The following is a 24276-nucleotide window of genomic DNA, read 5'->3' on the forward strand; positions in this document are numbered from 1 at the left end:
ACGGCAAAACCTTTGTCTGGGCAAGCGTCATGCACGCTGGCCATGCGCATCTCAGCCGTGCAGGTTCTTTCAAGTGGCGATTGCCCGTTCGACCTCCGAATTTCGTTCGGTTTCCGGGGCAAAACATTGTTCAGAAATATCGTTCGAACACCGATTTGTTCGAGTTCTGGTGCATTCGATCTCCGAGGTTCTACTGTAAATGAAACTGAAATATCCGCATCCACCATGGTTCCTTTGATATCCGTCCTTACTTATTTCCACTCTTCCATTTAAGTCTGTGCCCATCCCCACTGCTTCATCTACCAGTAAGCTTTGAAGCTACTGGTCTAAGCTCTCTCAAAATGAATCCTTCTCTTGCTCACTGCAGCCGATCTGCGGGACATACGCACACACCACATTTACAACCCCACTGTCCAATCTGACTCTCATCAGTCATTCACTCTTCTGACTTCCGCCACCTTTGTCTTCATCTCCTCACTTAGCACAACTCCAACCCCATTTCTCCTTGATATTGTTCCATGGTATAGCAATTTAAAAGCACAGCCAATCAATTTCGCTCTGCTGCCTTTCCATTTTGTTTTCTGGATGCATGCGATGTCATCTTTCTCCTCCTCAAGCAGTCCACTAATTCCTGACCTTTTCTTGTAATTATTTCAATATTCTACGTGGCCAATCTCATCATCCTCCCCAACAACCTTCTGCTCTTTCCATTCTATCTCGATTTGAAGTTTTCGGTAAAGTCACGTAGGTATAAAATAAAATAGATCACGACGTTTTGGGCGCAACACAAGCGTCCATCATCAGGTGGGAAAGCATGGTCTGCTGCTGAGGCAGGCTGTTTTAAAAGGTTTGCAATGGTTGTACCTCAAAGGCGCTCTCCTAGCTTACTTTTACATGCTAATTTCTCACATTAACATAGCCACTTCCATGCCCTCGTTTAGGAGGCCGCTCTTCTATCTTACAGTTACATGCTAATTTTTCACATTAACATCACTAGCCCAGGCCACTTCTTTATAACCCTTGAGCTACACCCATTTCAAAACTTTTTAAACAGTCTGCCTCAGCAGCAGACCATGTCTTTACATTCTGTTTCTCCATCTTGATATGTTGCAGACAACATACTATCACCGCCCGTGTCAGCACTCCCTGCAGCAGTAAAATCATTGGGTCCCGAGATTCTTTGCACCCTCTGCTCACTTAAGGGCTGCGGGGAACTGAGGGCCCACCCTGGCAGTCTACATAACAAAGGTTCAGTCCTAGCAGCAGCCTCAGCCGCACCAATCTTATCATAAAAAAAAATTAACCCGTAAAAACTAAGTTTTTCACTATAAATCCTTTATATGCGTGGCGGCTAGAGTCCTCTCGTCCTCTGGCTTGAGATGACTGCCACCTATGGGTCAGATGATTGCCTGTCCCAATTAAGCAATTGGTAATTAAATATATTAAAGAAATTCCTAAAAAGTGTAAAATTTGGGAAAAAAATTTTCACGAAAATAAATTGTCACGCACAACGAGTCTGTGTGCAAAATGTCAGCTCGATTGGATCACGGGAAGTGGGTTAAAAAACGACCGAAAGATTTGCACGGTCGTAAGCTCGCAATCAAGTGAACTTAATATAAAGGATTTAAAAACTCCTGTCCAGGGGCCTAACCTGGCTCCTCCCCCCTCAACCAGTATATATACAAGGTCAGGTCTCTTGCAATTTCTCTTTACTTGATACAGCAATCGTAGCTGTGACGGTTCCACCTGAAGACGGAAGCTTGTGTTGCCTCCGAAACGTCGTGATTTTTTATTTTACTTTTATTAATTTTTATTTTATTTTTTTACCTACGTGACTTTACCGAAAAAACCTAAGAGTATGAGGGCCATTTGTTTTGCCAGGACTTTTCATGTAATGGCTTTAGGGTTTTACGGCCGGTTGCCACCAGACACCAACCCTCTCCACCTTCATCCTGGCTTGGGACAGGCAGAAACACATTTCTGGCGGAGTTAATGATTTAGCCTGTCGATATTGCTTCCAAAGATCCACGATTATATGGCACTAAATCAATATTGTGGTGTTTGCAGATTATACAACGTGTATATGAATCGCATATGTACGCAAATGCTACGCAGACATCGCGTCATGTCTATCGAACAGCCTGAGCATATGACGTCATATAACTCCTTAAGTACTCTTATCTCCAGACGCCTATTATTGATCAACTCCTGCGCTCACTTATCCTCGACCGCGACTCTTTCACAGTCGTTCAATCGCTTCTTTGTCACTCTGTTACAGCTAATACCGCGGTCGCTCATAATATTCACATCTCGATACCTTTGCTAATGGGAATGAAGGACTGAGTTTAGCGAGTCTGATCGTTTCCTTTCCTCCGTGCAATGTATATAACGAGCATTCACTGCTCTTGGAAGGTTGCGAGTTCAACTTCCAGCAAGTGTTTACACGTCCCATCGTCGTATCTTCAGGGTCAATAATATGAGTCCCAACTTGCTAGAAAACAACAATGGTTGTCTCATGGATGTACTTGTTCCCCATCATAGAAACGTGGAATTTCCACTGCACCCCCAATTAGCACGGTTGGCTAGGTACGGTGTGAAAGAAGTTCAACATACATACGTACCGTTGAGCCAGTGCTGTGAATGGAGATGAGCAAATTCTCCAGTGCTCATGTGAGCAGGGAGGTGTTTTGGACTGTGGCTTCATTAGTTTAATAATCGCGGAGAGAAATGCATGGGCAGTCTGTATGTGCGGGTGCATTTTTTGGGAGCAGTAATCATCGCACTGTGCTATGAACCTCGCAACATCATGAATTCAATTCCTGTTCATGGACAACATCAGTGACATAATATGAACTGGTGCTTGGCCTCACTTATATCAACTCAGTATGAAGGGAGTGCTTGGCACTGTGTGTAGAATTCAGCCTCGGTGGGACACGAGGGGTGGTCAGTGCATGTTTGATGGCCGCACTACCCTCTCGTGCGCTTTGCCGATCTTAATAGATGCTAGCTAACAGTACTTGCCCCAAAAGAAGTCTGTAAAAGGCTGCACATGAGAGTCTGCGTGAGGAGAGTGGTGGTTTCGTAGCGTGTCGCTCATTGTAAGCAATAATCCTGATAAATTTCAATTTAAAGCTTTCGTGACTGCAGGGATTCATATTCTTGGCTCTTTCGGTAAAGTCACGTGGAAGGGAAATAATGAAATACCTGATGATGATGATTGCTTGTGTTGCCTCCGAAACGTCGTGATTTTTATTTTATTTTTATTTTATTTAATTTGATTAATTAAAAAATTTTACCTACGTGACTTTACCGAAAAAACCCAAGAATATGAATATTTACCGAAAGAACCAAGAATATGAATCCTGATCAACTCAAGGTTGACGTCTGGCGATGACACGTACCACGAGTGACAATCTCTGACTGAGCCGGGTCATTCTCGTTAATGGGACTCATCCCTGGTCTCTTGAATTCTTACCTGGCTTAAAAAAAATAAACCTGAAGCCTGAAATCTCCATCTAACCGTGTCCTGGGCCTCCGCCAGTCAGCCTTTAAACGAGCTGGTCTTTAAATGAGTGTGCGTTGAACTTCTTTCGCACTGTATGTAGCCAACCCTACTAATCGGACGTGCAGGGGAAGGACAACAAACTAAGCACAAAAAGCAGTTCTCAAGAAATGAGTGTTCAATCTAGATCAAGGCCGTAGCCATGGAGTCAACATTGGGGGGGGACCAAATCTTCCAGGGTGTCTGGGGGTCCCAACTCAGAAAAAGATCTCAATTTGAAAACTCATTTCCTGCCTAAAATATTTTTAAAAAAAAATCACTAACGCGTGGGATGGACTTTTTTTTTATTTGCATTGCTCTGTTTTTACTTTTTTTTACCATTTCTTGTTTCATTGTATGTAATGGCAGAGATTAAGGAGTAATAAAGTAAAGTACAACCATAACCACAATCATATAAACATAAATCTATGCATTGATTTATATGAAGACAAGTCCAGATATTGTGGCCAAGGTTGAGCAAATTGTTGTTTTTATTTACATAGCACAGCAATTTTTTTAAAATAGCAATATATTGGGGGGGGGGGGGACATTTTGAGCATAATTAATGCGCCCCCCCCCCCCCCCAATATAAATTATAATTACGGCCTTGATCTAGATGATTAAAAAGTACATAGCTCCAGTGGCTTCACAATATCGGAAGGAAGAGCGTTCCAGACGGCCGCAGAAGCGCATCTGAAAGTGCACAATGCTGTGACCGTCTTTGATCGAGGGCTCGTCAAGAGCCGCTGCTGTGAGGATGACCCGAGTTCGCGCGGGAATGAGGGACATTTGCCCGTATTCATCTTCTTGGTTCTTTCGGTAAAGTCACGTAGAAGGGAAATAATAAAATAATAAAACATCATTCAAATTCTCACAAATAGTGAGAATTTGTGTTAATATTCTCTGAAATAGTGATAATTTTTATTATGTTTTATTATTTTATCATTTCCCTTCTCCGTGATTTTACCGAAAGAACCAAGAATATGAATCCCTGCAGTCACGAAAGCTTTAAATCGAAATTAAAGAATATTATTGCTGCTACTTCCTGGACAATGAGGCAATGCCTGGCTAATTTTGTGAATACTTCAATGCTGTGTCTATGAGGTGGATATACTGTTAAGTAAAACAAATACGAGCGCTATATATGATGAATGTCGGCCTTGTATCGTGTTCTGTAAGCGTTGGCTGTGCTCATATTTGAACCGAGCAGGTCACGCTGTTGAGCAGTTCTTCCCCGCTGAAATTGCTTATACGTACGTGAGAATCTATTTAAAAAACTGTAAAAAAATGAAATTATTTCTATAAAGCGATCATGAAACCGGTAGACGCTGAGCAACGATAATCTGATTACATCACTGAGCATTGGGTAAAAATGTAATGGTCCGGATTTACCAGCATCCGTCCCCCTCCCGCCCGCCTCGGTTAATATCATTACGCCTGCCGACGGCTTACAGCCACAACGGAGTGAGTTGAGTTCAGGCCAAACCCTGTGGCCCATTGGATGGAGTGCGGAGACCCAATTTGTGTGTGTCTGTCTGTGACCTGACGACTGCCTGTGTAACGCACTGCCTGTTTTGATTTTAGGCTCAGATTATCCCCCCCAACCCACCCACATGATCAAACACAACGATAACGACGACACCTCGCTCCACAATTTCTAACCAAGCAACTCCTGCCCCGCTCCAAATCCGCTCTCCCACCCAAACCCACCACTTGTGTGCAGCCTCTCGATATGCGGTGCTGTGCTGCCATGTTTACGAGCTTCCTTCTTTTTGAGTACAACGTTTCGCCAGTAATTACAACCAGCTTCATCAGGCGACAGCCAGATTTGTGGAGAAGTCCACCGGTTGTTCTTCCTTATGTAGTGTTCTTCACGGAGGCACACACTTGACTTGGAGGCAACACGTTGATTCCAACACCCCAACCGGGTAACTACATAAACGTACTAAATAACAACATAGGTGATAGCCACTTTGAGTATTAACTAAGCCACCACGGGGGCAACTGCATAACCGGGTCAGTCAGTAACATTGTGACTGACCCACGATGCCGAGCGAAGACCGAAGATCGGAGAGACGTATCACCGAGGATTGATTCCAGAGAACAGCCCTGATCGGGGCTCGGGACTTGGCCTTTATCGGCCTTCCCGAAGGCTCTGGCCCCTACGTCACGTGTCCCTCTTTCCCCCTTTTGGGCCCCCCTTGCCACCTCGTCCAGTCACGTGCCTTCTCGGGGTCACCCAGACTGTCACGTGAGGCCTCACTCGACCTCTCTCTCACTGTCACCAGGACTATGCCCCCTAGGGCCTGCTTCCATGGCATACCCACCAGAGGTCGCAACAGGGTACCCGATACTCGTACCCTACCCGATACCCGGCTAGCCGTACCCGGCCGGGTACGGGTACCCGTTTACGACCCTGGTGGGGCCAGGTACGGGTACGGGTAGGCCGTGAGTCACTGGTGAGTAACCGTTTGTCACTCATTTCCCAACGTCTTGTCTCTTCTCACAATTCAAGTTCCTAGAATCATCCTAACCCGCGCCTGCAACATGGCTTCATCCCAGAGGTGGCAATCGGGTACCCTATACCCGTACCCTACCCGGCTGGGTACGGGTACCCGTTTGCGACCCTGGTGCGGCCGGGTACGGGTCAGGAATCAAAACCCGTTTGCGACCTCTGATACCCACTCTGGTGCCCGAGAGAGGCCCAAGACCCACAGCTCCACTCTTGTGACGGTAGCTGGTGCTAACCGCCATAGTGACCCCATTTACGTCACTACACTTATATAAAGGCGTAGATGTGGTTACCACACTTCTGCGTTCTTGCGCAAAGTGGGGGAGGGGGATTAATGAGCCAATGTACATTATGCATGCGCATTATGCGAGCCCTTTTATTTTGTCCTTCCGGTCCATTTTGTATATTAAAATAGGCGTATGAACGGTAACCCCTATTGAAGTATGGTGCCCTGTATAGGCATGCATTTAAACAATGTATTATTTGATGTTTGGCTTCCACGCAGCACTAAATCGGTAACTATCCGAATGGTTAAATCATTTTTATTTCTTTCAATTTCGATATATTCTCTAATTAGTCTTGGCCAGTAGTAGCTAGTTTTGCACAGAACTTCAAAATCAATTGAGTAACTATCCGAACGGTTAAAATATTTTTTTATTTCTTTCAATTTCGATAGATTTTCTAATTAGTCTTGGCCAGTAGTAGCTAGTTTTGCACAGAACTTCAACATCAAAATCAATTGAGTGCCCTTGTTGGCACGCCTGTTCTGCTACTGCTGACATTTGTATTTGGGAGAATTTAATATTTCTCTGATATTCTTTTAGTCTCGTGCTGATCATTCGTCCTGTTTGCCCAACATAACATTTGCCACAAGTGCAGTTAATCCTGCACACACCTTCTGTTGATAGCTTTGGTAATACATCTTTTGTACGATATATAAATTTCTGTATTTTATGTACGGTGCCAAATCTGACTCGGATGTTTGGTTTTTTCAAACATCTGGCTAGTTTATCAGTTACTCCCGCAATGTACGGTATTTAGATCATTTTTATTACTTGGACAGTTTCAATGCTCGTGTTATTTGATTTGGTTTTGGCATTCAATGCCCTGTTGATTTGTGCATCATTGTAACCATTTATTTGCAGAGCTTCTTTAACGTGTTGAATGAATTATTAAATTATTTGCCGTGTGGCTAGACCACGGCAAAGATAAACTTAACGAATGCCAAAACCAAATCAAATAACAGGACGAATGATTAGCACGAGACTAAAAGAACATCAGATAAATATTAAATACTCACAAATTCAACTGTCAGCAGTAGCAAAACACGCGTGCCAACAAGAACACTCAATTGATTTTGATAATGTTGCAAAACTAGCTACTACTGGCCAAGACTAATTAGAGAATCTATCAAAATTTAAAGAAATAATAAAAACATTTTAACCGTTGGGATAGCTACCGACTTAGTGCTGCGTGGAAGAGAATCATCAAATAACACATTGTTTAAATGCATGCCTATACAGGGCACCATACTTCAATAGGGATTACCGTTGGTACGGCTATTTTAATACACACAATGGACAGGAAGGAGAAGATCAAAGGGCTTGCATAATGCGCATGCATAATGTACGTTGGCTCATTAATCCCCCTCCCCCCCACTTTGTGCCAGAGCGCAGAAGTGTGGTCACCACATCTACACCTCTATTTAAGGAACGAAACAGGTGGATTTCTCCACAAATCTATCTGTCGCCTGATGAAGCTAGTTGTAATTTCTGGCAAAACGTCGTACTCAGAGTGTAAATGCTGTGGCTTGGCTCTCCAACACACCGGTGTGCTGTACTAGTGACGAATTGGCCACGTTCTGTTTACGTGACAACCCTTACTAGTTGGCTGCGTCGGGTGGTGGCGGGTTTTAACGACACATTTATATATTTACACGATCTAACCCAAAAAAAACCTCTATTATGGAAGATATTATTGTGTTGGGTTTATTGTGTAGTTGGTGTGTATTGTGTGTGTTCACGTGGGCCGTGATGCATTTATGTTCTTGTAGTTTTCTACGTGGTTTTCAATGTCTGTGTGGTCATGTCTGTGGCCCAAAAGTCAGGACACCTGGGTTTATTATGTTTATTTTAACAAATCGCACAGGATAATTGTTTTTTTACCCTTCTATCTGGCAACAAAACTGACACCTTTTTTACAAGGAGTCATGTTTGCATAGACCACAATACCTGCAGTCATAATGCAAAAAAAAACATAACTCTGTTAATGTATGCACTGTCCTTGAAGTTGATTGGTCCACACCCGAGGCAGCTTTCCTTAAAGCCTAGTGCAGGGGTCTGCAACCTTTAAGACATAAAGAGCCACTTGGACCCGTTTCCGAAGGAAAAAATAAACTGGGAGCCGCAAAACCATTGCAACATTTAAAACAAATATAACACTGCATATATTGTTTCTTACCTTATTGCTATATACAGGATCGTGCAGTCAGCTGTCAATCTGAATAAAAAAAGGACTTTTTCACTTAACAATGTAAAATATATTTTTGCAAATTAATAGCTAAATTACCTGGTTAATGGGATTTTTGCTCCTGAACCTCAGTGCACAGTGTCTGCACATCAGGGCTGTAAGACGTCACCTTCATTTTCACACAGGCTTGCAAGCTGTCATCTGTGAGGCGTGATCGATGTTTGTTTTTATTATAGTTCATGTTGGAGAAGACCTGCTCACATACATATGTGGAGCCGAAGATCGACAGGACTCCAAATGCATACTTTTTCATATTTATATAAGTGTTGGGGATGGCATTCCATGTTTCGAATACAAGTTTGTCCTGTTTGGGAAGGTTTTCAATATCACTCCATTTATGATTCTGAGCCAGAATGGCCTTCTGACGGGCAACATCCTCAAGAGTAGCGGTCAAGCATTTGAACTTGGACACCCATATATCTTTGTCGGCTATATCGGCCAGTTCCATCTCAAGATCAGGTTGACTTACACCTGCAAATGCAGTCATATTCAATAGGGATGGATCGATCGCCAGGGGAGTGACAGGGAAGGATAATGTCGTTTTTTCCTCTCTGAACTCACAGAATCGTTTCCCAAACGAACTTTGCATTGTGGTGATTGCAGACTTGAAATATTCCAAATTTATCGTATCATGACTTTGTTTGAACTCTCTCAAAGAGGGAAAGTGAGACAGTGTACCTCTCTGTAAATCTTTGACAAACACTGTCAACTTGCGCTCGAATGCCAAAACCTCCTCCAGCATGTGCAGGGATGTGCCTCCTTTCCCCTGAAGGGTTGTATTTAGCGTGTTTAGATGTGCTGTCATGTCTACCATAAAATGTAATTTTTCCAGCCACTCTGGCTGTTCCAGCTCAGCAAAGGTGAGCTCTTTGCTGCCCAGGAAGGTTTTTACTTCTTCCAAACATGTGACAAAGCAACGGCAACGTTATTGCCTGTCACCGGGCGGGCAGTGTGGAGCGGAGCGGCGACCTGTCAGCAGCGGCAACGCCAGAGCAGGTGTCACAGTGCGCCTCCTCCCCTCGCTAGCATCCGCCCCGGAGCCGCGGTCAAGGTTCAAAAGAGCCGCATGCGGCTCCGGAGCCGCAGGTTGCCGACCCCTGGCCTAGTGCATACATTATCAGAGTTATCTTTTTTGTTCGCATTATGACTGCAGGTATTGTGGTTTATGCAAACATGACTCCTTGTAAAAAAGGTGTCAGTTTTGTTGCCAGATAGAAGGGTAAAAACCAATTATCAAATTTTTTACTGGCAAATGAGGTTCCAATGGTGTAAATCCCACAGTGTTGTATAACAATAAGAACGGAACAGGATGATTTCTCCACAAATCTGGCTGTCGCCTGATGATGCCAGTTGGAATTACTGGCCGAAAAAACATCGGACTCCAATTGTCAATTTTGTGGGTTTACTCTCCAACACACCGGTGTGCTGTACTAGTAACGAATTAGTATGTTTCTTGTTTACGTGACAAACCTTACTAATTGGCTGTGTCGGTTGGTGGCACGTTTGACGACGCATGTATATTTACGTGATCTAACCCAAAAAAACTCTTTTATGGATTATATAATGTATTTTAACACATGTTCAAACTGACTGCCATTAACATGAATGCATGAATTATCTTTTTAAATTAATTTAGGGCTTTTTTAAAGATTACAGATCTAATCTCTGAAGATTCATCAATTATGTTTGTCTCAATGCATTCAAGGGTTAATTGTCGATCTAGATTTGAAGTTTTCGTGACTGCAGGGATCCATACTCGTTGGTTCTTTCGGTAAAGTCACGTAGGTATACAATAAAATAAATTAAATCACGACGTTTCGGGCACACCCCGGCATTTTTTGCCGTGCTTGTGTCTTACTTGTAGCCTCCACTCCCTCTATCCCAAACCCCCCTCTCTATCTCTCCTCCCTGGCTCCTCCCCCCCTCTCTTACCTATATAGCCTCTTGTTACAGCTGCCCCTTTTGCCCACTTCAGCAATTGTTTCTTGCTGTGGTTGTCCCACCTGATGACGGACGCTTATGTTGCGCCCGAAACGTCGTGATTTGATTTATTTTGTTTTATACCTACGTGACTTTACCGAAAGAACCAAAAAGAGTATGTTCTTGGTCGAGTTTTGTAAATGATGGATTTGAGGTGAATGATGATAGATCAAATATTAACTTCAATAATTAACAATCAAAACATTTAATGCCAGTGTTAAAACAAATGAAATAATCCTACGTGTTAAATTTTGACTTTAAATTTGAAAAAACCACGGCAAGAAAATAAAAAAAACCCGCCACTTTTTTTAAATTTTCTTGCTATGTTTTTCACACCTGATGTTGATTGCTTGTGTTGCAGTCGAAACGTCGTGAGAATGTTATTGTTTTATATTTTTATTATTTTATTGTTTCCCTTCTACGTGACTTTACCGAAAGAACCAAGGACATGAATCATACGTGTCCTGACTAATGGGCAACACGTTATGTGCGTGAGGCTGTGTGGGGGTGGTTTTGGTGTGGGAGCGGTGGCGTAGGCGGTTAGCGCGCTGGGCTATGAACCTGGGAACTCAGTTCTATTCCCGCTCACGACCAACACCAGCGGCCATTTTCTGAGCCAGTTCCGGGCCTCCGCTAGGTCGAATCAGGATCAAATGAGCACCTGGGAGACAAATGCGGCCGGTCGTGGTGCTGACCACTCACCCCCTCATGTGCTGTGGAGGCCGTCGTATTGTGCTCGCTAATACGCTTACCCCAACAGTTAGTTAAGGCTATAGCTGTCTTCGTAGTTTTTTTTATGAGCGTATTTCCTGTGGTTTTGTATACACGTGCGGTTTGTGTTCATGTTGGAATGTGAATGTGGTGGTGAGCAGTCGTACAGTGGTTAGCGCACTGCACTAAGAGCCCAGAGAATCGAATTCAATTCCCACTCCAGGCCAACATCAGTAAATAATCTCAAGTGGTCCTAGGCTTTCCTTAGGTCGACTCAGTCTTAAATGAGTACCTGGTGTGGTGTGTAACCATCAGCACTGCGGAGACAAAGGCCATTTGGCGTGGTGCTGGCCACCCACCCACCCCTTCGTGTGCGGTCCCAGCGTTAATTGGTGCTCGCTAAGAGCATTTGCCCCAAAGTCTGTTAAAGGCTCCACGGGGGAGATTTGTATTTGTGTGGTGAGTGTGCTTGCTGGGAATCCATCTAAGTGTGCGTTATTGACGAATGTCCACATCGACACGTGCTTTGCGGAAGCACTGTTGCGATAATGGATATAGATTACATTAACCTCAGCAACCCTCTCACTCCGCGTGTCTCTTGGCTTCCCATCTTGCTGCCTCTGTCTCATCACGACTTCCTCCATTTATTTCAGTCTCCATATCCTTAATTCCCACTTGCATTTGTCCCTGCGTCCCTCCCATCCCTGCAGTCGGTCCGTGTTGGCGAGCAAACATGTAGTTGACACGTCGCGTACATGTGTTGCGGCGCAAGTTACACGACGCAGAGGCAGGTTCTGTTAGGGGCTCACGCCGAGTTTATTGAGGTTCTTACGCCGAACCAAAACCACCCTAGCCTATAACTCCCCAGGGGACAGGGGACTGTGATCCCCTACAACGCCGGCTAACTCGGCTCTCCTCCCTGCCCCGGTCCGGGACTACCCCAACCTCGGCCGGTCGGGCGGAGTAGCCTCCCTTAGCCTCGTGTGAGGATCACCTACCCCGAGTCCCCACTCCTACCCCCGGGTCCCCCTTTAAATACCCCCCAGGGGACATGACGTCACCGTCCCCCAAGGTCCGCCTGACGTCACATTCTGCGACGCCACTCTCTCCGAGGGCGAGCGTGACGTGACGTCACCCACGACTCCTCTACACATACACAAAAAATGCAAAACCTTTCTGTCAATTCACTGCCAGATGAGGGCCTCCCCACGGTCGTGCATGCAGGTCATAAAGGGGTGGGGGTGGGTGATCATACTATACCACGTCAGTGCGTGTCGGTGAATGCATAGAGTTTGCAGCATAAAAATACAGTACAACGGTCAGATAGATATTTTTTGCATTGCCCTCTGCTGTCATCACGCAAACTCTGGTGATCCTAGCAGCGGGTTTTGGCGAGCCATCGAACAAAGACGGTCACTGCACAGAGGTCGCAAACGGGTTTTGATTTCTTACCCGTACCCGTACCCGGCCGCACCAGGGTCGCAAACGGGTACCCGTACCCGTACCCTACCCGTACCCGGCCGGGTACGGGTAGGGTACGGGTATCGGGTACCTGATTGCGACCTCTGGGATGAAGCCATGTTGCAGGCGCGGGTGAGTTGATTCTAGGAACTTGAATTGTGAGAAGAGACAAGAGGTTGGGAAATGAGTGACAAATGGTTACTCACCAATGACTCACGGCCTACCTCTACCCGTACCCGGCCGCACCAGGGTCGCAAACGGGTACCCGTACCCGGCCGGGTACGGGTAGCCGGGTATCGGGTAGGGTACGGGTATCGGGTACCCGGTTGCGACCTCTGTTACTGCATCGCGCGCTTTGAGACGCCCTTCCGCGGCCGTCTGGAACGCTCTTCCTTCCGATATTCGGAAGCCACTGGAGCTATGCACTTTGAAACAATCTAGATTGAACACTAATTTCTCGATAACTATTTTTGTGTACTCACGTAGAAGGGAAATAATAAAGCAATAAAAATAAAACATAATAAAATTCTCAGAACAGAGCTGTCGGAAAGACAGCGTCCTGTCCTTCCAACAGCTCTATTTCTTCACCTGAGGACGGCTGCTTGCGTTGTGGCCGAAACGTCGTGAGAATTATTTTATTATGTTTTATTATTTTATTATTTCCCTTCTACGTGACTTTACCGAAAGAACCATGAAGTCACGAAAGCTTTAAATCGATACCTATTGTATATTACTGATATCTATTTTTCTTATTCCTTTTCAAATGACGTTTAACAATTAAAAAGGAACATTGACTGAATTGAGACAAAACGTAATTGATGAGCTTTCAAAACACATTTCATGCATGCATTGATGTTGACGAAAGTCAGTTTGAACGTGTGTTAAATTAAATAAAGTAACCCTTTGCGATTTGTCCAAATAAATCTAACCCCATGTTTCCTGATCTTTGAGCCATCCCGTATCGTGGACGTGCCCGTGCCAGAGCCCACTCGCTTTCCTGAATGGTCAATGCGATGTCTGCCAAAGTGTAATAACGTAGGTAATTTTTAAAAAATAAAATAAATTAATTCACGACATTTCGGGCGCAACACAAGCGTCCTTCTTCAGGTGAGGACAACTTAGCGAAGGCTATTTTTTTTTTACGTGACTTTACCGAAAAAAACAAAGAGTATGAATCCTTGCAGTCACGAAAACTTCAAATCTAGAAATGTAACAGCGTTTGTGCTCTAATCCACGGCTCCGTTTCTCTTTCTGCCTCTCGGTGTAAATCCCCGCACGTGCCACGGCCGTGATAAGAGCCGTGAACTCAACGTATGGCACTCGCTTAAGGGGCCGTTCATAAATGACGTCACGCACCTGGGGGGGGGGGGGATGGGGGGTCAGACATTTGTGACGATGTGTAACGATGGGGGAGGTTTGAGAAATGTGACGTCACATCAAAATGCGCAACTTTAAATAAATATAGACAACACGTTCTACTTAATTAAATATACTTTTTAATAAATGTTTTCTTCTACAACATCAGAGTGCAGCGCCGCATTAAATACGCACTACAATGAAAATAGTTTAAAGCGATTTGAAGCATGTTTTATTTGTTTTGGGGGGGGGAGCAGAGCTTTGTGACGTCATATTTTAGGGGGGGGTATCTGACCTTTTGTGACGTCGTGTGACGAAGGCGGGGGGGGGTCAAAAATCGTCCAAAATCGCGTGACGTCATTTATGGACGTCCCCCTAATGTCTTGAAATGCGTGTGTGTGTTTTCACAGGACGGAGAAAACAAATTCGCGAAGTGCACAAACGACACAAGCTGCCTTCCCAGGCACAACGATCACCTCTATAGCGGTGCGAGAGGGCTCTGTGTGTGTGTGTGCAAGATACGAATGTGTGTGTGGGGGAGCGGTGGTGCAGTGGTTTAGGAGGTGGGAAATGAGTGTAACAGCTGATTATCGTCAGCCTCGAACTTCCTCCCCCGCCTCCCTATGGCACTGCTCATAGTTTCAGTTTTATTTATTAGGTATAGCCCTGTGAGCCATTCGGCTCTTGAATTGGGTGCAACCGCAGCAAACAAAAACGTGAACAAGAAAACATCTTAAAGTGACTATGTGACTAAGTGCAAACAGAAAATCCAAGAAAAGACTGCTAAATATTGCAGAAAAAGCACCGTACACCAACGCTGTGTGCACAAATCCCAGTGGGATGCAAGTCAAACAACAACGACAACCACAAGACAACTTAGATTAAGGCCATCAGTCTAACTCCGTACTACACCAAACAAACATGGCCAAGCAAAAAAAAACTTTTCGAAATCACCAAAATAATGCCATGAAAGCAATGTAATTCTCTATTTGAAGCTTTCGTGACTGCAAGGATTCATACTCTTAGGTTTTTTCGGTAAAGTCACGTAGGTAAAAAGTAAATAAATAAGATAAGAGCTATACAGCTCAGTGGGCCTTACCTGGTAAACAAAAAAAAACAATCCTCTCTGTGTTCTTTCAATTCTGGATGCCCTAATCGCCACCTACTCCTCTTCACCACCTCCTCCTCACCTCTTGACTTTGGGTCCACCGCAGGAGAGAAGACTGGACGCTGCGTGCCGTTTGACGAGAACGTGTCCACATGCGAAGTGAACGCCTGGTGCCCAGTGGAGGTGGAGGGAAAGAACGTGGGGTGACAAGAGCTTCACTTTCACACGCGCACACGCACGCACGCGCAGAGGTCGCAACCGGGTACCCGATACCCGTACCCTACCCGATACCCGGCTACCCGGCCAGGTACGGGTACGGGTAGCCATTTGCGACCCTGGTGCGGCCGGGTACGGGTACGGGTAGGCCGTGAGTCACTGGTGAGTCACCGTTTGTCACTCATTTCGGGTAGGGTACGGGTACGGGTAGGGAACGGGTGCGCGTACCCAGCCGGGTACGGGTACGGGTACCCATTTGCGACCCTGGTGCGGCCAGGTACGGGTAAGGAATCAAAACCCATTTGCGACCTCTGCTGTTGGGGCAGGTGCTGTTAGTGAGTACACATGAAGGCCGGCAAAGGCACACGAGTAAGGTGTGTGACCAACACCTCGCCCGACCGCCTTTTTCTCCCAAATGCTGATGTTTACACACCGCACCAGGTAATAATTTGTTTAAGGCTGAGTCAACCTTTGGGGACGCCCAAGACTGGTTCAAATATACGCTTACTGTTATCGGTCGTCAGTGGGAATCGAAGTCGAGTTGTCGGGGTTCGTCGCACAGTGGACTACCGGCTCCCCACACGCCCTTACGTATATATACACACAAACACATTCCTGCGGAGGGAGCTGGTAGGAACGTTGGGATTCTCGGTCAATGGCCAGGGTCAACGGCGGCGTGGTGTATTCCGCAAATATGGCCGACTGTGAGGGCGGGCACAAGCCGGCGTGAGTAGGTTAAACGTTGAGTTGTATAAGGGCACCACGGGGTGACCAGCCCCTCCCCACCCAGCCCCATCCCTCCCCCACCCAGCCCCACCCTCCCCTCTCTACCCAGCCCCACCCTCCCCACCCATCCCCTCCCCACCCTCCCCACCCATTCCCTCCCCACCCTCCCCTCTACACCCAGCCCTACCCCTCCCATTTTTGGATGCACGACGGACGGACACAATAATCCCCTGTGCGCTGGTGGAACCAGGTGGTTCCGACCAGTAATAGCAAATCCATTTTATCCACGAAAGCCTCACCGAGTCTCAGTATACTCATTCAGGAAGATCCTGCTCATTTTGATGTTTGGCCAATTCATTAATGAGGAGTCCAAGATTGGTTTTCCAGGTTATGAATATCCTTGCAGTAATGCTGGCAGTTACTATGTAGGACCGTGAGATACGGTGAAAAGTTCAACATAGTGTTTGCGCTGTGAGCGTGAATCGAACTCGGGTCGCTGAGTTTGTAGGGCGGCTCGCTAACTGCTACATTACCCATAATACGCGATCTAATAAAAAAAACCTCTATTACGCGATCTAACCCCCAAAAAACTCTATTATGTATGACAAGCCTACGTGTAAAACTGTTACATTACTGCTCCCAAAAAAAACAAAGATCCTCCCTATAGCCTGAACAAACTGTTGTGGCAAGTGCTGTTAGCGAGCACCTATTAAACGACACATGAGGGGGTAGGTGGCTAGCACCACGCCCGACCGACTTTGTCTCCCCAGTCGCGATGTTTTTTTAACACCGCACCAGGTACTCATTTGAGACTGAGTCGACCCAGAGGAGGCCCAGGACCGGTTCAGATAATCGTCACTAGTGTTGGCCGTGAGCGGGAACAGAACTCCGATCGAAGAATTTGTAGCGCAGCGCGCTAACCGCTACACCACCGCTCCCCACCAATACCAATACCTGCCATTTGCCACGGCGCTTGTGCCAGGTCAGGTGCACTTTGAGGCCATGTGAAGTGTCAAAGGCCCGCTGATAGGTCTCGGGATAGGCCCAGGTGCCATGGGTCGGCTGACTGAGATGATCGGTAGATGCACCAGCTGTACCCCCTACTGTGCCAACTTGCTTTGTTTTAGTCGCCCGGCGCTCCGCTTGTGAGCGTCGCTCCTCCGCCTTCCGTTGTTGCTGGAGGGCGACTGCCTCCAACTGCCCAGTAGCGTCCTTCACGAGCCTCCTCCACAGAGGCCGATCTTGATACCACTGGTACCAGTCATTGGCAAGTCCACTCAGCTCCACGTCCTCTTCTACCACATTACTCCATCTCCTCTCTAGTCCGTGCCACGCCCGTTTAGCCCCCTCTATCCGGCAGACTACGTGACCCACCCAGTGCAGCCTTGCCTGCCGGAGGACCTCACGGATGTAACTTTGTCGAGACACATACGCGTTCTTTCACTGATGCATTGTGTGGCCACTCTTGGATTCTTTACAGGAAGCGTCTGCTGCGGTCGGCAGAAAACTTCACCATTCTCATCAAGAACAACATCCGCTTCTCCAAGTTCAACATCGCAAAGTGAGCAAGCGAGCGAGCGATCAGGCAGGGAGGGCAGAGCCCTCACACACACACTGAAAATGTGTTGTTGTCAAAGTTGATTTTTTTCTCAACGTCAATTTTGTCGTGGTTATTGTGGTTCACTCAGTGGATTCTTGAGCAGATGTGTGGTTGTGTGGGTGCTTATAAAAGCTATGGCTGATTATGAAGTTGAATTGGTGTGCGGTTGATTGAGTGTGCGATTGGCAGTGTTTGTGGTTGTTTGTTTGATTTTGCAGTTGGCTGTGTGTCTGTGTGGTTGCTTGGTTGAGTGTGTCTGTGATTGGTGACTGTGTGGTTGATTGTGTGGATGTGCTTACAGGGGGAACCTGCCGGAGAACATGGACAAGAATTTCCTAAAGTCGTGCCACCACCACCCGAAGCACAACAACCTGTGCCCCATCTTTTCCCTGCGCGACATCCTAAAGGGCGCTGGGCAAGACTTCAAAAGCATCGGGACCAATGTGAGGAAGCCCACCATATCACGAGGGCAAGTGTCAGAGACACCACCAGAAGTAAACATAATACCAGATCCAAACACAACACCAGTGGCAGCTGCACAACCAGAACCAAACACCCCACCAATTTCAAACACACCACCAATTTCAAATACACCACTAATTTCAAACACACCACCAATTTCAAACACACCACCAATTTCAAACACAGCACCAATTTCAAACACACCACCAATTTCAAACACCCCACCAATTTCAAACACACCACCAATTTCAAACACACCACCAATTTCAAACACCCCACCAATTTCAAACACGCCACCAATTTTAAACACGCCACCAATTTCAAACACGCCACCAATTTCAAACACGCCACCAATTTCAAACACACCACCAATTTCAAACACGCAACCAACTTCAAACACGCCACCAATTTCAAACACCCCACCAATTTCAAGCACACCACCAAATTCAAACACACCACCAATTTCAAACAAACCACTAATTTCAAACACACCACCAATTTCAAATACACCACCAATTTCAAACACCCCACCAATTTCAAACACGCCACCAATTTCAAACACACCACCAATTTCAAACACGCCACCAATTTCAAACACGCCACCAGTTTCAAACACACCACCAATTTCAAACACCCCACCCATTTCAAACACCCCACCAATTTCAAACAAACCACCAATTTCAAACAACCCACCAATTTCAAACACACCACTAATTTCAAACACACCACCAATTTCAAACACCCCACTAATTTCAAACACGCCACCAATTTCAAACACACCACCAATTTCAAACACCCCACTAATTTCAAACACACCCCACCAATTTCAAACAACTCACCAATTTCAAACACCCTACCAATTTCAAACACACCACGAATTTGAAACACACCACCAATTTAAAACAACCCACCAATTTCAAACACACCACCAATTTCAAACACACCACCAATTTCAAACACCCACCAATTTCAAACAAACCACTAATTCCAAACACACCACCAATTTCAAACACCCCACCAATTTCAAACACACCACCAATGGCAGCCAGATCACCAGGGCTGAACACGAGACAGTTGCCGTTGCTGAGTTGGGAAAAGTGACGAAGGCATGGGTCAGGGTCTCGGCAGGCAGTATAAGACCACGTCGGGTGCGGGAGATGTTGCGGGTATGTATAATGAACTTCTTTCGCGCCGTACGTAGCCAACTAATTGGAGATGTGGGGGGGGGGGACAACGAAGAGGTTCCTGCAGCGTTGAGGTTTACTTTGCGAGAGGATGAGAGTCCAGTATCAATGATAACTCCGCGGTGTGGCATGGCCTTCGTCGGTGTGATTGTCAAGAGTTTGAGAGGGGTGCCTTAGAGGGAAACAGCTGATTATCATCAGGCCTCGGGCTCTCCTCCCCCCGCCCCCAATGGCACTGCTCACCTCAGTGTTGCAGTCTGACACCGGCATGGAGGTGGGAGTTGTACTGCTGTAATAATAGGGGGTTTCCCCCCTTTTTTCTGGCAACAAAACTGAAACTTTTTACAAGGAATCACGTGTGCGTTAACCACAATACTTGTGGTCAAAATGCAAACAAAAAACACACTAACTGGTTCTTTCGGTAAAGTCACGTAGGTGAAAAATTGTAATAAAAAAATAATAAAATCGATTAACTAAATAAATTATTCGAATTATATTTATTTTTTATTTTATTTTTTATTCTTATTTTGATTATGTGTGACGAGGGGGGGGGGCGGTTGAGAAATGTGACGTCACATCAAAATTTGCAACTTTAAATAAATATAGACAACACGTTCTACTTAATTAGACTTTTTAATAAATGTTTTCTCCTACAACATCAGAGTGCAGCGCCACATTAAATACGCACTACAATGACAATAGTTTAAAGCGATTTTAAGCATGTTTTATTTTTTGGGAGCGGGGGGGGCAGAGCTTTGTGACGTCATATTTGAGGGAGGGGGGTCTGACTTTTTGTACCACCGTGTGACTAGGGGGGGGGGGGGAGGTCAAAAATCGTTCTAAATCACGTGACGTCATTTATGGACGGTCCCAAAGGCGGCCGTGCGTGATGCTGGCAACCCACCTCCTCCAACAACACTTGCCCCAGCGGTCTGTTTCGGCTACACGGTGTGCAGGGTGGAGTGCTGGGCGTGCTCATAGACTGGAGGTGCAACTTCGATTTCAACGCCTCGCTCTGCGAGCCGCTCTACTCGTTCCGACGCCTCGACACGGTGTCCAAGGAGAACCCCGTGGGCTCAGGGTACAACTTCCGGTGAGGTCAAACCCCCGACAACCAACATCAGCACCAACATCAACACCAACATCAACACTAATATCAACATCAATATCAACATCAACACCAATACCAACATCAACATCAGCACCAACATCAGCACCAACATCAACACTAATATCAACACCAACATCAACACCAATACCAACATCAACACCAACATCAACATCAGTACCAACATAAACACCAACATCAGTACCAACATAACCGACATCAGTACCAACATCAACACCAAATCAGTGCCAACATCAGTACCAACATCAACACCAACATCAACACCAACATCAGTACCAACATCATCAACACAGTGGCATCACACCAACACGAGCAACAACAACAACAGCCAAACACTCGCAGTGACACGGAATTCTCGCGGTTCGCGGACACCCGCACATGCAACGGCGAAAGGGTGGCACAAACAAAACAAGGCCCCCATTCGCCCACCGCGTGGCGTGGCGGTTGGGGTCACGGCGGATGGGGTCACGGCGGGGGGTGGGGTCACGACGGCGGTTGGGGTCACAGCGGTGGGTGAGGTCACGGCGGTGGGTGACGTCATGGCGGGGGGTGGGGTCACGGCGGCGGTTGGGGTCACGGCAGGGGGTGGGGTCACGGCGGATAGGGTCACGGCGGCGGTTGGGGTCACGGCCACGGTTGGGGTCACGGCGGCAGTTGGGGTCACGGCGGCGGCGCTTGTGCCAGGCCACGTGCACTTTCGAGGCCATGTGCGAAGCGTCGTCGAAGGCTCGCCGCCATGGGTGTTTTTTGACTGCCCTGAGATGACTTGGGCAGACGCAAACACCCTCGTGCTCGCCCACTGCGTTTTAGCCGCCGCCAGGCACTCTACTCGTCGTCGTTGTTGTGAGCGTCGCTCCTCGTAACAGGCACACGCAAAAACAAAGACCCCCCCCGTATAGCCTCAACGGACTGTTGGGGCAAGTGCTGTTAGCGAGTAGCACCTGTGAAGGCTGCCACGGCACACGAGGGGGTGGGTGGCCAGCACCAGGCCCAACCGCCTTTGTCTCCCCATAACAGGCACAAAGATAAAGATCTCCCGTATAGCCTTTACAGACTTGGGGCAAGTTGCTGTTAGCGAGCACCTATGAAGGCCGCCACAGTACACGAGGGGGTGGGGTGGCCAGCACCACGCCCGGCCGCCTATTTATCCCCGGTGGCGACGTTTACACACCGCACGAGGTACTCAATTGAGGCTGAGTCGACCTAGGGGAGGCCCAGGACCGGCTCCCATAATCGTCACCGGTGTTGGCCGTGAACCGGAATCGTGGTGCTGGCCACCCACGCCCACGTGTGCCGTGCCGGCCTTCACAGGTGCTACTCGCTAACAGCACTTGCCCCTACAGTCTGTTGAGGCTATACGGGGGATCTTTGTCTTGTAAATGCCCGTGCCGCATATGCACGTGCGTCTGCGCTACGAACCCGACGACGCGAGTTCGATTCCCGCTTACGGCCAATACCCAGTGACGATTGTTGGAACAAGTGCTGTGCCTCCCCTAGGTCGACTCAACCGCAAATTGAGTAACTGGTGCGGTGTGTAAATGTCGCCACCAGAGAGACAAAGGCGGCCGGGCGTGGTGCCTACACCCACCCCCCACTCTGTGCCGTGCCGGCCTTCATTGGTGCTCGCTAACAGCACTTTCCCCAACAGTCGTAACAAGCCCAAACAAAGACTAAGGTCCCACCGTATAGTCTGTTAATAATAGGCACAAACACGCACACAGTTTCAGTTTAATTTATTGGGTATAGCCCCGTGAGCCATTCGGCTCTTGAATCGGGTGCAACCGCAACAAACTAAAAACAAAAACATGAAAACATCTTAAAGTGATTACGTGCAAACAGAAAAATCCCGGAAAAAAAACAGCAAAAATCTTCCAGAAAAAGCACCGTACACCGACGCTGTGTGCAAAGAACCCAGTGGGATGCAACTACGATCGGACTGCTTCTCCTTCGCTGCGAGTCGGTGCCTTCTCTCGTTCCGCGCCAGGTTCGCTAAGCACTACGTCTTCCCCAACGGCACAGAGCACCGCACGCTCATCAAGGCGTACGGAGTGCGCATCGACATCCTCGTGTCTGGCCAGGTAAGGCCACTTCGTCGCCAAACCCTGACCTCATCACAACTCACACCGCCTGGGTTCAACCCCTGACCACATCAGAACTCACACTGCCTGGATTCAAACCCTAACCTCACAGACAAAAATTATTATAATCTTTTACACTTCTTTACCCAGGAAAGCTTAATTGAGTGTAATGGCTCTATTTCAGCAAGGTCCTGCTAGGTTTTCACAGTAGGCGGCAATACTTACTTTGTATTGATTCAAAGATTGATTGTATTTGTTTACGTGGGTAAGAAACATTAAGCCTTTTAATGATATCGTCGGAACCCTAAGCCAGCAACTACTTTGGACCTGGATTTGAGTCATGGGTCGAAGTGTGTCTCCCTCTTTTAAGAGAATGCACAATAGCACGTCACAGCACTTAGGCAGCGCCTTAAAGGATCAGAGTTTGAGCCCTGGATTTTCAGAAGGTTAATACTGCTAGGAACCCACTGGTTCCACCAGCCCCCAGGGGATTATTGTGTCCGTCTGTCCGTCCGTCGTGCAGGGAGGGGCTGGGTGGGGAGGGAGGGGCTGTGTGGGGAGGGGAGGGTGGGGAGGGGTTGGGTGGGGAGGGTGGGGCTGGGTGGGGAGGGGAGGGTGGGGAGGGGATTGGTGGGGAGGGGCTGGTCACCCCGTGGTGCCCTTATAAAATGCAACGTTTAACTTACTCACGCCGGCTTGTGCCCGCCCTCACAGTCGGCCATATTTGCGGAATACACCACGCCGCCGTTGACCCTGGCCATTGACCGAGCAACCTAACGTTCCTACCAGCTCCCTCCGCAAGAATGTGTAACCTAAGGAAGTTCACAATCGCCATTTATTTGAGCACCATAACCACTGTCCAAGCACTGCAACTGGACGACTCTCTGAGGAGGTTCATAATGACCACGTCACGGCATTAAACTGCATTTCTGAGGTCCCGAACTCGGTCCACTGGATGGGGTCTCTCTGTTAGGGAGTCCACAATTGCCATTATTACAGGCCCTGGCTTAAAGCCTTCTATCTCGGTGCCTCTCATCGGCTCATAATTACCAATGTCGCAGCACCTCTTGGGTCGTGGATTGAAGTCTGGGGTTTTAGTCTCCCATCACAGGTCCCCCATGTTGCACGGTCAGTCTGCTCACCTACGATTGCATGAACGTTCAACTGTTGCACGCAATGTGCTGCTGCTGCATTATGAGGTTGGCGACACTCAGTTTTCTCCCCGACCACGGCTAACATCAGTGGCAACTTATATCTAAAGGTGTGCCCTCCACCCCCACACCGCAGCCTTCAACCTGCCTTGTGCAGCGTGGTGAAGGAGGAGGTCTTGATCCAGCAGTCCATTGACAAAGGCTAAAAAAATACTCTTGTATTATATGATGATTATTATTATAAAATGTTACAGGTTGTTGAGGTGGTGATGGTGGTGGTAAGGATAGTGAGTGCTGTATGTATGTATGTTGAACTTCTTTCGCACAGTACATAGCCAACCGTGCTAATCCTAGGTGAGTCGGAAGGACGGCCAACTAAACACAGAAAGCAGTTCTTAAGAAATTAGTTTTCCATCTAGATTTAAAAGTGCATCGCTCCAGTGGCTTCCTAACATCAGAATGCAAAAGCATTCCAGACGGTCGCGGGAGCGCATCTGAAAGCCCCTGTTGCGGTGACCCTGTTTGTTTCAAT

General features: G+C 47.1%; 1 protein-coding gene across 1 annotated transcript in view; it reads left to right on the forward strand.

Moving 5' to 3' along the window:
* Positions 1-24276, forward strand: part of LOC144949034 (P2X purinoceptor 3-like) — a 41008-nt gene that overhangs the window by 12362 nt on the left and 4370 nt on the right. Inside the window, exons 4-9 of the mRNA XM_078878831.1 lie at positions 14501-14576; positions 15305-15401; positions 17621-17701; positions 18042-18183; positions 20343-20479; positions 22500-22593. Of these exons, the coding sequence (XP_078734957.1) occupies positions 14501-14576; positions 15305-15401; positions 17621-17701; positions 18042-18183; positions 20343-20479; positions 22500-22593 (627 nt within the window). The remainder of the gene's footprint in view (positions 1-14500; positions 14577-15304; positions 15402-17620; positions 17702-18041; positions 18184-20342; positions 20480-22499; positions 22594-24276) is intronic.

This window comes from Lampetra fluviatilis, chromosome 3 (assembly GCF_964198595.1).
Source record: "Lampetra fluviatilis chromosome 3, kcLamFluv1.1, whole genome shotgun sequence".
NCBI lineage: Eukaryota > Metazoa > Chordata > Hyperoartia > Petromyzontiformes > Petromyzontidae > Lampetra > Lampetra fluviatilis.